The sequence below is a fragment of the Nomascus leucogenys genome, chromosome 8 (genome assembly GCF_006542625.1).
Source record: "Nomascus leucogenys isolate Asia chromosome 8, Asia_NLE_v1, whole genome shotgun sequence".
NCBI classification, from domain to species: domain Eukaryota; kingdom Metazoa; phylum Chordata; class Mammalia; order Primates; family Hylobatidae; genus Nomascus; species Nomascus leucogenys.
In genome coordinates, this window is record NC_044388.1 from 15,838,854 (window position 1) to 15,850,926 (window position 12,073).

A 12,073-nucleotide genomic window follows, 5' to 3' on the forward strand; every position below is an offset into this window, starting at 1 on the left:
CACTTGTCAGGACCTGGGGGTAGGAAGGAATCCTCTTGGGCTCCTCCAGCACTGCCTGGAGCCGGACATACACAGGGACTACCTGTATTCTCTTGAGGATCTCTGGCCAGGGCTCACCTGCTCCAGGCTCCTCTTGGACTTGCTGCTCTTTGGTCCCTCAACCCCACACTTCCCCAAACCACCTCCTCTACCTCCCCCCATACAGCTTGCTTTAAAAAATGATTTATCAGTGCTTATCACGTGCACAACTCACTGGTTTGTTACTTTAAAAAGCTACCCTTTTTCTTTTTGAACATTTGCCCCTCCTCATTCCCACTCCTCCCCACCCCAGCTCCATTCTCTGGTTTCTCAACAGTTTGTGACTCTGTGTTCCTCTCCTCACACTCCTTCAGGGGCAAAGATACAAAAGCGAGATTTGTGGTCAGGCAAGCCTGGGGTCAGTCTCAGCGGCACCCCTACCTAGTCCTGGAACTTTGGATAATAGCTCTTTGGAAATGGAACTTTGGAAATGGGAGAGATGCCACCTTCCTTCCTTGCAGGGTCCCAGTGAGAAGTGAGGTCATACAAGTAAAGCTTGATGCCTGGCACACAGTTGGTAGTAATTAATGGTGACGATTAGTGCAATAGTTAACATTATTAATAATAACACTGCTATTAATGACAGGGTGTACTCTCTGACATTGTTCATGTAAGGATCACAACCTAACATGTTGATCTTGTGTCTCTAGGGGCCCTCTTTCATCAGTTGCCACCCTCATGCCATGCAAGTTAGGTCTTTCGAACAAGAGTCATTGTTACCACTGGTACTAATCAGGGCAAGTTGTACTGCACTGAGCCTTACAGTTTACAAAGGTAAACAAAATGTAATCCCAATCACTCTATATATAAGATCTTATATTACCTATGCTATAAAGGCAGCATATGGACTTAAAGAGGCTAAAGAACTTAGCAGAAAATGGAAATAAGCCCAGGACATCAGATCTCAAATCCTGGGCATGATCCTTCATACTACTGAAAGTATAGTGGGATTTTGGCCAACTTATTCTAACGCTTTTGACCATAACTGGAAGAACGGCCAAAGCCAACATCCCAGAGGCTTGGTTCCTCCTTCCAGGAACCAGGCTTATCTTTCTTCTGACAACCCTGACCCTCCCTTCTTTGCCTGTTTTCTTCCTGTTCGTCTTATCCTCACTCTCTTTCTAATGCTTTGTCTTTGCCAATAATATGTTTCTTTCCTTCGCCAAGGTCACCAGTGGGAGTGCTGTGAGTTCAGGCTGTCAGGGCAATGCTGACCCTCCTCAGCTCCATCCCAGTTCCTGTGTCAGGAGCCCTGTGTCCTCTCCTGCCCTGGAGAGCCACTCGTCCTTCAATTTGGTAAGTGCTGTCATCAATGGGTCAGTCCTCAGGCTCACATGCCAGTTGCATAAAGGTTTCCAAGATTGGGACAAGGGGTGTAGTCGGGCAACTGTCCTCTTGGGGAAGGTTTTAGAGAAGTGGAACTACACCTGTCTGGGCCAACAAGGGTTAAGCATTCCTCCAGGAGGGGGAAGGTGGGCTTGGGTAACCTCTGGAATTCCCTCCCAGAGTCTGCGGACAGAAATATCTCTGCTCTGTTGATGAATGAGTCTATGAGCAATTTCCAAGAGTAAGAAAATAAATCTGCCAGACAATAAGGTTCTGGTGAACCACCACAACTACCAAAGTTGTTTAATACAGCAAGCTAGAGAAGCTTCTCTTTCTCTTTCTCTCTCCCACTCCCCTCCCCCTACCCACACAGCATACACACAAAGTCATATCCAATATATTTCTGCATTCAGTGTAATGATTGACATTCTACTCTACAACACGGGTCATCTGTGGCATTCTATTCACCTTTCTGTTAAATGCATACACATGCCCACAAAAACAGTCTCATAGGAAAGCACCATGAAGGCAACCACAAGCGATGAAGCCAGGCAGAGCAGTGGCCTCGCTGCTCATCTGGCCCAAGTCTCCTCCCCTGGGGATTCACTGAGGTAGGTCCTCCCACGCATGGCCCTGGGGTCTCTTCCCAGAGCAGCATCTGAATCTCGTGGCTGCCGCCTTCCATCTCTTGGAGGAGGACCTGCTTCCTGGCTCTCACCCGAGCCCCTCAAGCCTTTGTCTATCACTGTCTCTGTCAGGCAGGTGATTTTAAACTTCCATTCCTAAAAGACGCATATTATATAAAAAATGTTTTAAGTGCCTCGGGTGTTTTGTTTCTCATTGCTTCATAGAAGTGACATTAATAGCCAGGGAAGAGCTCTGCTGAGTGCAATTATGGAGGATGTTTCAGGTATGAAAGCTGTTTTGAGCCTGCTAATGTTTCCTAATTACAGGCCTTTTGGTAGAGAGAGAAAAAGATAAAGAGTGGGTGGGAGGCCTAGGGTGGGGAGCTCTGACTTATCTCAGTGGTTTACCTGAAGAGGGAATAGGAGGGGAGGGAATGAGGGAGGGAACAGGGAGGTCAGAGGCCCAACAGCAGGGAGGCTGGGCCTCTCAGTTGAGAAAGTGGTGCTAATTCCTAGGGAACAGCTCAGAGAAAGGATACCACCCATGTCTCTTATCGTGAGAAAAAAAAAACCTTTTGCAGACTGAGCCTGAATTCAAGGAGGCTCAGTCTGGGAGTTCCTTCTGGAACCTACCCTCTGAAGATACCACGATGGGTAGCATTTCATTGGGGAAGACAGTGGAGCATAATTGTTGGCAGGAGAGCCAGCCTCCAGGAGGTTAAAGGTCAACATTGGCACTTTATCACCATGAGACCTTAGGCAATTTACCAGCTGCTCCGTGCTTTAGCTTCCTCATCTGTAAAATGGGGCTATTGTGAGGATTAATGTGTGCCTGGCTATAAGGCACTTAGGGTCTGTCATACAGTGATAGATTTTTTTTTTCCTACCTAGCATCTAGTCATCTTTCTGTTACCTGTATCCTGATTCCCTCTGTTACTCTCTCCTGCCTTTCTCCCTGGCCTCCCAGTAGGCTCTCCACAACACAGGAATGGACACGGGACCTCAGTGTCAATTTCCTCCCCAGGGGATGGTCTAGAGTGAGCATGAGAGGGATTCAAGCCAAGCCAGCCAGGCCCACTCAGAGCTAATTCCAGGGCTTTTACTGGGAGACCCAGGAGGAGATGTCTGCTCTTCTCCAGGGCATACAGATGAAAAAGGCTATAGCGACGGGGGCTGCTGCAGATGGACATCTTAATGACCAAGAAGAACTCCAGCATGAAACCTACACTGTGGGAGTAGAGAAAGGAGTAAAAAGGATGGGAAGACAGAGAGAAAAGAGATAAAACAAGAGAGTGGGGAGGAGGGGTCGATTGATAACCACCCCAACTTGAAGCCACACCAGCCACTGGACCATTCAGTTTCATGAGCCAAGCTATCCTTCAAGACTGGGTTTTGCTTTTCTGTCACTGGCCACCAAAAAGCCCCGACAGATACTAAAGCATAGAATGAGAATAGCTTCCAGCAATCAGCGATCAGGTCCAAAGCTCCCAAGTCCCCATTCAGTGGTGCCTGTCTGAGAAATCATGGCCAACCCCACCTTCTTCTGCCCTCCTGCCACTGGCATGTCCTGAAATTCAAATGTGGTGAAATTCCATTCACAAAACCATTTTGCCCAGAGCTAAATTTCTCTTGGATTTTTCTAATCTAGCTCAGGCTTTTCTGCCTTAATAAGCATGATTGAATCATTAAAGGAAGAAAACAGAAAATTCAGCCCTCCAGAGGGTTAGTGACGTGCTAACATTTCCTAAGTGTTTACCAAGGAAAACTTTTTACTGATATTGTTTCATATATGACAGAGTTATCATCCTTACCCCATTGAGCAGAAATGAAAACTGAGACTGAAGAAGTCTAAATAACAGACCCAAGATCACACAGGCAGGGAGTGCAGATCCAGAAAAATAGCCAGTTTATTTGACGCCAGTACCTGAGGCCTTAACTGCTTCTCCATAAAGGTCTTACCCATCAGACCAGATAAATCGTAATTGATTTTGCTCGGCTTTGGAATGGATGAGGTGTTATTAGAGTGGGTTTCTCTCCTGAGTGTGCTTTCCTGTGTCACTCGAGGTGGGCAGCTGGTGGGGGATCTGACAGGGACTGAGGAGACAGCCAGGGGCTGCCAAGTGGCCTAGACAACGCACACATAACCAAGCAGCAGCTGTGCATTCAGCCTGCGCACCGGCACTCACGGGCGTGTATCTCGTATCAGGAGTTAATTTACCAAATATGGACATTCAAATACGTGTTGTTCCTTTCACAGTAGCCTGCTCTGGAAGCTCTCCATTCAGTCTAATAATCCTCCCATTATTGAAAGTGTTTCCAGAACTCTAGAACTGCTTACCGAAGCACAGGGTGAGATCAGCTAATTTAACTTCACACACGCGCACACACACACACACACACACACACACACGGCCGGGCGCGGTGGCTCACGCCTGTAATCCCAGCACTTTGGGAGGCCGAGGCGGGCAGATCACGAGGTCAGGAGATCGAGACCATCCTGGCTAACATGGTGAAACTCCGTCTCTACTAAAAATACAAAAAATTAGCTGGGTGTGGTGGCGGGCGCCTGTAGTCCCAGCTACTCCGGAGGCTGAGGCAGGAGAATGGCATGAACCCCGGGGGGCGGAGCCTGCAGTGAGCCGAGATCGCGCCACTGCACTCCAGCCTGGGTGAAACAGCGAGACTCCTTCTCATAAAAAAAAAAAACAAACATACACATACAAGCATATGTATGGAGACAGACACATATATACATACATATATACATTCATATATATTCATACACATATATACAGATACACATATATACACACATATACATATATATACATATGTACATGTATGCATATATAAACACATAGCACACATATACATATGTACAAACATATATAGACACATATATAATATACAGACATATATACACATGTATATGTACATACACAAATATACATACACTCATATATACATGCACACACATACTTATATATCTAAAGATATATATATGCACACATACATACACACGGAGTACACCAGCCCAGCTCACTCATCCTGAAGGTTCATGAGGCTTGGCTTCAGACTTCCTTCCTGTTTTTCCTCTATCACATCCCCCTTCCTATGGTGAAGATCTGCCAGTGTTAAAGTAGTCAGCAGAGCCTATCACAGGGCCTGAAGGTGGTTCCACAGGACAGCACAGGAGGAGGTGGAGACTGGAAGCCCTCGCAGCACTTTTTGGAAAGTAAGAACTCAGGTAGATGTTTACACGTAAGCCACACATCTCACAAACAAAGAAACTTACACACACAGAGGCCAATGGTGGCCCAAGTACAAATGGCCATGAGCCCTGGCCAACCACTTCAAAAGTGAAAGAACTGTGGACTGAGATTTCCAACAAGCAAGTTAAATAAGCCTCTTGATCAGAGGGACTAGGTTTGCCTTTCTAATCCATCACAGCCAGGGGCTGAAAGCAACAGGGACTTTCTTCTGCCTGTCCTGGTCCCCTTTATTATGCTTATCTCAGGAGAAGTGGCTCCATGTGCATCACTAACTATGCCCTTTAAAAAGATATTGACAACCAATTGGGTGTTAAGAGGCCTACAACAAACATGTTACAGTGCATTTGGGTTACAGTAAGCCCAAATTGAGTATCTCCTAAGTTCAGGGCACTGTGATGGAGATGCAGACAGGTATCAAGAATGATAATTATTCATTGACTCAGTCAACAAAACATTAATCTGATCCTGTCCTATGCCAGGCTGGTGCTGGGCACCAGGGACACAAAGAGGGAGCTGACTCATTCTCTGACCAGTGCAACAGACTGACACATCAACAGATATTTAACTTATAAAGTGAAGAACAGTATGTTAGAGGTTGGTACAAAGCCCCACAGGCTTAAAAAAAATGGGGCACCCACCCCAGCCATGGTGGGAGGAGCATCCAGGAGCGTCCCAGAGGGGCTGAGAACAAAACTGACACCTGAGAGACAGAGTGTCAGGGAGAAGGAACAGAGTAGGGAGGCCAGGGAGCATCTAGGAACTGGAGCAGACCTGGAGGTGCAATCAGAAAGACTGCTACTTATAGAGCACTGCCCATGGCTGCGCACAGCACTGACTGTTTATCCACAGGACCTGTCTGAACTCCCCACTGCCTAGAGGTCCAGAAATGTAAAGGTTAAGGAATCTTTCAGGACAGGGCTAGAAGCCAGCCCAAAGAAAGGGTCACCCGGGGCTGTGGTGAGGGTCCCTGGGATAGCCCGTTAGTGGGAGCTCAGCCTCTCCCTGGCATTTGTTACTTTGTAAATGTGTTTGTTACCTTTTTCCTCTGTTCATCAGGTAGCCCCTGATTTAGATTAAACCTAAAGGCCTTCGCTGAAAGGCAGGGTGCTGCAATAGATTATAAAGCAGCATTTTTAATCTGGGTGTACTTTCTGGTTTTGACATGTAATATTGCTTTCCAACAATAAAACTGAGAATGATCTGTGGGCTTTGTGTAGGTGAGTGGTCCAACCCCTTCCTATATCTGGTATTTCTCAAGTACAGCAGCAAAGGCACACACTTAGCCCCATATAAGGAAGAGTCCTTTGGCCTCTCTCTGGGTCTGGAAAGCCTGCCACACAGGGGATGGGGCCCATTGCAATGCCAGCTGGGCCCCTGGAAGCACTGTGTACCTCCTCTGGATGGGGCAAACCCAGTTCCTTTGAGGTCTCCAGAACAATGCCACCCTCCATCTCTGCCTTAAACATCCACGCGTGGTATCCTGACTGCAGAGAAACAATCTGAGGACTTTCCCTCGTTTTTGGGCTGACAGTCCATCTCTGCCCAATCTTCTCCACACTAGGTCTCAGAAAAAGGTGGACCCCTGCTCTCCCAAGCCTCCTGGCTTCTCAAACACCTGAGCTCCTCAGTACCATGAAGTTCATCCTCCTCTGCTCCAGCAGCTCACACCGTGAACCACTCAGAGCCTCTTCATCACCCGGAAGACTTCTGTGTGTCTTAAATCTGATGTCAAGGTGCCAGGTCTTCCTCCAGTTCCAGCCATGCCATCACATCTGTTCTTTAGCCTCACTGAGACCTACATCTGGGGCCCCTGGGCCGGTCACACCAGTCCCTCCCGGCCTCACTCAAGTCTTTCCTGTGGGGTAGATGTCATGAAATAAGGTGCCAGCGTCGTCAGCCCCTGGCCCCTTCAGTCCTGCCATTTTTTCCTGTGCAACCAGAACTCTGGATGATCCCACTGCCATAGCTCTTCCAGGCAGTAAGGCAGCTGAAGGAGGCCTGTAGATCAGGATCCTCACCGGTGCACAGTTGTCAGCCACAATTCGGCTCTTACTCCTTGCCATATTCCTTCGAAATATGCCCAGCCTCTCTGCAGCTCTCAGTAGCAGTTCCTTTTGTGCCCTCTCAACACCTGCTACCCAGACTCCACATGCCTCACCCTCCAAACTTCACTTCCAACCTCAGAGAGAAGATATGCAGCTGAGAGGAATTTTCTATTTCATGGCTCTGTCATGTCAAAACTGAGCACTCTCAGCTCTCTGTAGGTGCCTTTATCTCTGTCTTGCTATTTCAACAGGAAAGGAGCCATTTCCCCGGGAAAGGCAAATGCACCCACAGCCCCTTGTTCCCTCCATCTACCAAGCTCTGTCCTCCCTCCCCTTACCAACTGCTGTCTCTACTGCCCACCTCCTACTGACTCTTCACCTCTCTGCTTTCTGGCTTCCTGTGCTGGGCCCCTCTGAAACCATCCATATACTTAACCATAGGGTTCTTGCAGCTAAACCCAGTGGAAATGTTTAACACCCAGAAGCATTTGCCACTTTTGTGCCCTCCTCCCTGACACACTCTTCCCCTGGCTTCTAAAACTGGACCTCCTCTTGGTTTTCTCCTGCTCCCAGCCCACTCCTTCCCAGTCTCCTGGTCAGGTTCTCTCTGGCACTTCAGTGCAGGTTATCCACCCAAAGCTCTCACCTCTTTCCTCTTTGGACACTCCCCTGGGAAACTGCAGCCACGCCCCAGGCTCCCATCTCACTGACGTGGGGCCGCCTTCTGATTCCATTGCCCCTAAGTCAAATACTGATGGCACACCTTCCCGTGGGTGCCTCAGAGACGCTTCAAGCTTGACAGGTCCCAGATTGACTCATCCTCTTGCCACCCAAGCATACTCCTTCTCCTGTGTCTTCTGACTCCAAGGATGGCAACATCATCCACCCACTTGCTCAAGTCAGAAACTTTCAACAGTGAAACATTGAGTCAGGTAGTGAACTAGGTGTAAGTTGCCAATGATGAACAAATGCATAGAGTCCTGGCCACCCTGGAGGTTATAATATGGCTGAAGAGGGGCTAGAAATGAATCAAATTCTAACACAGAGAGATATAAACTTTGGGACTGTGTATCGTGCTATTGGTAAAGCTCCCTGGCACTGAGAAGACCTGTGATGGGGAATCCAACACGACTGGGATGCAGAGAGCATATCCCTGAGGATGGACACGAGCAGAGATCTGAAGATAATAAAAGGAAAAGTCAAGAATCGGTTCTGGTTTCTGGCCTTTATAAATGTGCTAAGATTTGGACAGAGAATGCACGTGTGTGGGTGGGGAAAGGAAAAGGGGGTGAGATCTGCTTGGGCCATGTTGAGACTGATATGCCCATGAGCATCCAGTGAAAGAGGTGGCAGCTAGACATGTGAGTCTGAGCCAGATATACTAACTTGGGAGTCACTGGTGTGTTCACAGAATTGGAGGGTACTGTCCTGGAAGAGCACAGAGGAAACAGGCAAGCAGGCCTGGGATGGAAGCATAGTCCTTGATCCTCCTTTTCTACCCAGACCAAAGGTCATGTTGACCCTCCCACTGGTCACTGTAAACTAGACAGACTCAGAAGCTACTCCGGGCACCAAGAGAAGAATGATCTGGCTGTGTGTTGCCTCACAATGAGTGTTGGGGAAAGGCAGCTGAGCATGCTGGTAGCAAGTGGGGAGGGCAAACAGGCAGAGCCCAGACAGCTGCTGTCTCTAAAGGGCATGCCTTGACTTTGAATGTTTCCCTCAAGGAGAATCTTCCCTAGGAAAGGATATCAGAAGTATAAAGAAAACAGGTGTTGTGTACAAAAACCAAGGGAAAAATTGAACATAAATTATGTCAGGGCCTTGTAAAAACACACAAGCCTTCAAACAATAACATAATTTGTAAAAGATGGCAAATTCTTAATATCCAGGTGATATGGAAGAACTGCTGCCTCATCGGCTTTACATAAAGTCCCAAGTAAAAGTGGGAAGATTTTCCTGGTTGCCCACGGTGTTTCTGGCATGACTTGGACTCGTTCAGTGTGGTCTGGCTCTGCCCCTGTCCCCCCTCCATGCTTTAGGGAATGCCAGCTCATTTTGGACCTTGCTTCCCTGTTTCAAGGCATGATGCTTATGCCTCGAGCAGTGCAATTCTTCAAGTGCTGGGATAGAGTAACAGGGAGAAACCAGTGGAGAATGCACAGGTGAGATAACTGTCCACCCTGTGACCCGAATGTCCCGATTAGAACCATCCCTGCAGCAGAACCAGGGCACGGTGATGATGTGCTATGCTGGAGATCCTTCATGGGGTGTAGAGGTTACAGGGATGGGATGCGGAGAGAAGGTCTGGGACAGAGGAGGAGGCCCAGGGCCACCCTGTCCCAGCCGAACATCACCCACTGGCTGGGATGAAGAGAGCACTCCCACCTCCTCTTGCCTTCTCCCTTCATGATTAACCCCTGAAATTAGCCAACTGCCCAAGCCAGGGACATGAACATCATCTCCACCTCCTCTCTCTTTCTCTCTTTCCTGCCATAGTCCATCCATTGCCAATTCGTCCTCCTTAACTTCTCTCAAACTAGCCTCTGCATATCCTATTTTAACTTGATTCTTTTGTCACACCCAAGACAGCTGAAAGAGCCTCTTAAATGCCTTTCTCTCAACTGTTCTCTACAATCCTGTCAACAAGTGTGACCATTTCTTTCTCCTGCTCAGGATCTCTCCATTTCCTATGGGATAAAATCCAAGTTCCCTGCTCAGCATGGCAGTCACAGTCCATCGCCACCCTTCCAGGTTCCAACTTACCTTCCGGCCCCATCTCAGCAGCATTCACACCATGCTCTGTTCCATACACACAGACTCTTCCCACTTATGTGTTTTCATAATCTCATCATCCCTTTCAACCAGCATTCCTCCTACTTAGAACATCTTTCCAGGCTCTCAGTACAACATCTGTCAATCTCCTACTCATGCTCTAAAACCCAGCTTGCTTGCACCTTGTCTGTAAAGGCTTCTTGTCTAACCTCATGGTTTCTCATTCCCAACTCTGTGCCCACACCTACCTGTTGATCTCCAGTGCCACACACTGGTTCCCACAGGAGGCCATGAGCTCCTCAAGGATAATCTATCTTTGTAGCTGGCCAGGTACATGAACACTAGGCAAATAAATCATGAATGTATCTCCAAGGCAAGGTCTAGGTGAAAGAGAGCCTTAGCCATTCTGAACTCTACCTCCTCCCTCATGTCTTTGCCTTTGCTGCAGCCCTTTGGGCATCACAGATCTCTGATATGCCTCAGTGCCACTAGCCTGCGTGCCCCCATCCCCACACAGCCATGGCCCTAGTTGTCTAGGAGTCAGCTTTCATAAAGGACTGTGTCAAGAGATGGTCTACATCAGCACATGAGGCAGCAGCTCAGGTCTGAGACCCCCGGTGCTGTCTTTACATGGATGGGCAGTGGACACAGCCATTCACACCTGTATTCCATTCCCCACAAGTAATGCTCTGGGCAGTCTCTACTCTCCTAGATATCGTATGGGTCCAGGACCTCACAGCAGGATTGAAAGACGAATGGTTTGATACTCACCCCTGACGCAGGATTGGCCGTCCAGCCCAGCTCTGCAGTAGCCGTTCTGGTGTCCATTAATGTTTCTGTAGATTACAAAGAAAAAAAGAATAAACAAAAACGATGAGTCAGAAGGATTGCTATACAGTGGCCCTCAAGGTCACGAAGTTGTTTGTGATAGTAAATGACAGTATTACAAGGAGGTTTGTGCATCTTCAAGCCCAGGCCCCTCTGTGAAGCCCAAGGCTCAGATAGCAAAAGAATCCTGCCAAGATTACGCAGCTTATGGCAAAGTTGGATACAGACTTCACGTCTGATGCTAAGTCCAGTGCTCTCTCCCCGGTGACCCCAAGGCTCCTGTGTAGTATGAAGTCATCTGTGCACTCACCACTTTACCCCCAAGACCCAGATTATTCTCCCCAGAGATTCTGCCAGGGCCATGTTGACCAAGTAGCCAAATTTAATTCCTTCCTCAAGCCTTTCTAGGCCGCCTCTTTCTGCCTTCTTCTTCCCCATTATGCAGCTTCTCTGGCCTAATCTGTCTGCCCTCCTTCCTCTCCACACATTCTCCTCTGCCTCCCCATCACACATCTATATTGACACCCTTGGGTGACTTCCCATCAACTCCAAAGGGCTCACATAGCTTTGTCAAAGGTTTCACATAGAACACAAACACACATCCCATATCCCAGAAGCCTACCATGCAGGTGATGAAGTGGCAAGGGTGGCCACAGCAGCCAGCTAGTTACCATCCTTCCTCTGGCCACAGGAAAGGAAAGACAGACACCTGGATGCTGCTGTGAGCTCCTAGGAGCCATCAGGGATAAACTGCACATATTTAAAATATATGATTTGATACATTTTGATATATATGTACACCAGTGAAACCATCACCACAAATTAAGATAATAAACATATTCATCATACCCAAAAGTTTATTTAGTCCCTTTGTAATCCTTTCCTTCCTCCTGCTCCTAACCCACCATGTCCCTGTCCCAGGCAATGACTCATCTGCTTTCTGTCACTGTAGAATAAATGGCATTTTCTCACATTTCATATAAGTGGAACCATATAGTATATGCCATTTTTTTAAAATCTGGCTTCTCTCACTCAGCATAATTATATTAAGACTTATTCATGTTGTTGTGTATACCAATAGCTAATTTCTTTTTATTGCTGAGTAATACTCTTTTGTGTGATG

The 12,073-nt window shown here is 47.7% G+C and overlaps 1 protein-coding gene across 3 annotated transcripts in view; it reads right to left on the reverse strand.

Annotated features, from left to right (window-relative positions):
• Window positions 1-12,073, reverse strand: part of EPHB1 (EPH receptor B1) — a 457,376-nt gene that overhangs the window by 315,759 nt on the left and 129,544 nt on the right. For all 3 annotated transcript variants that reach the window (XM_030816782.1, XM_003265255.3, XM_030816781.1), the window contains exon 2: window positions 10,894-10,958. In XM_030816782.1, the coding sequence (XP_030672642.1) occupies window positions 10,894-10,958 (65 nt within the window). The remainder of the gene's footprint in view (window positions 1-10,893; window positions 10,959-12,073) is intronic.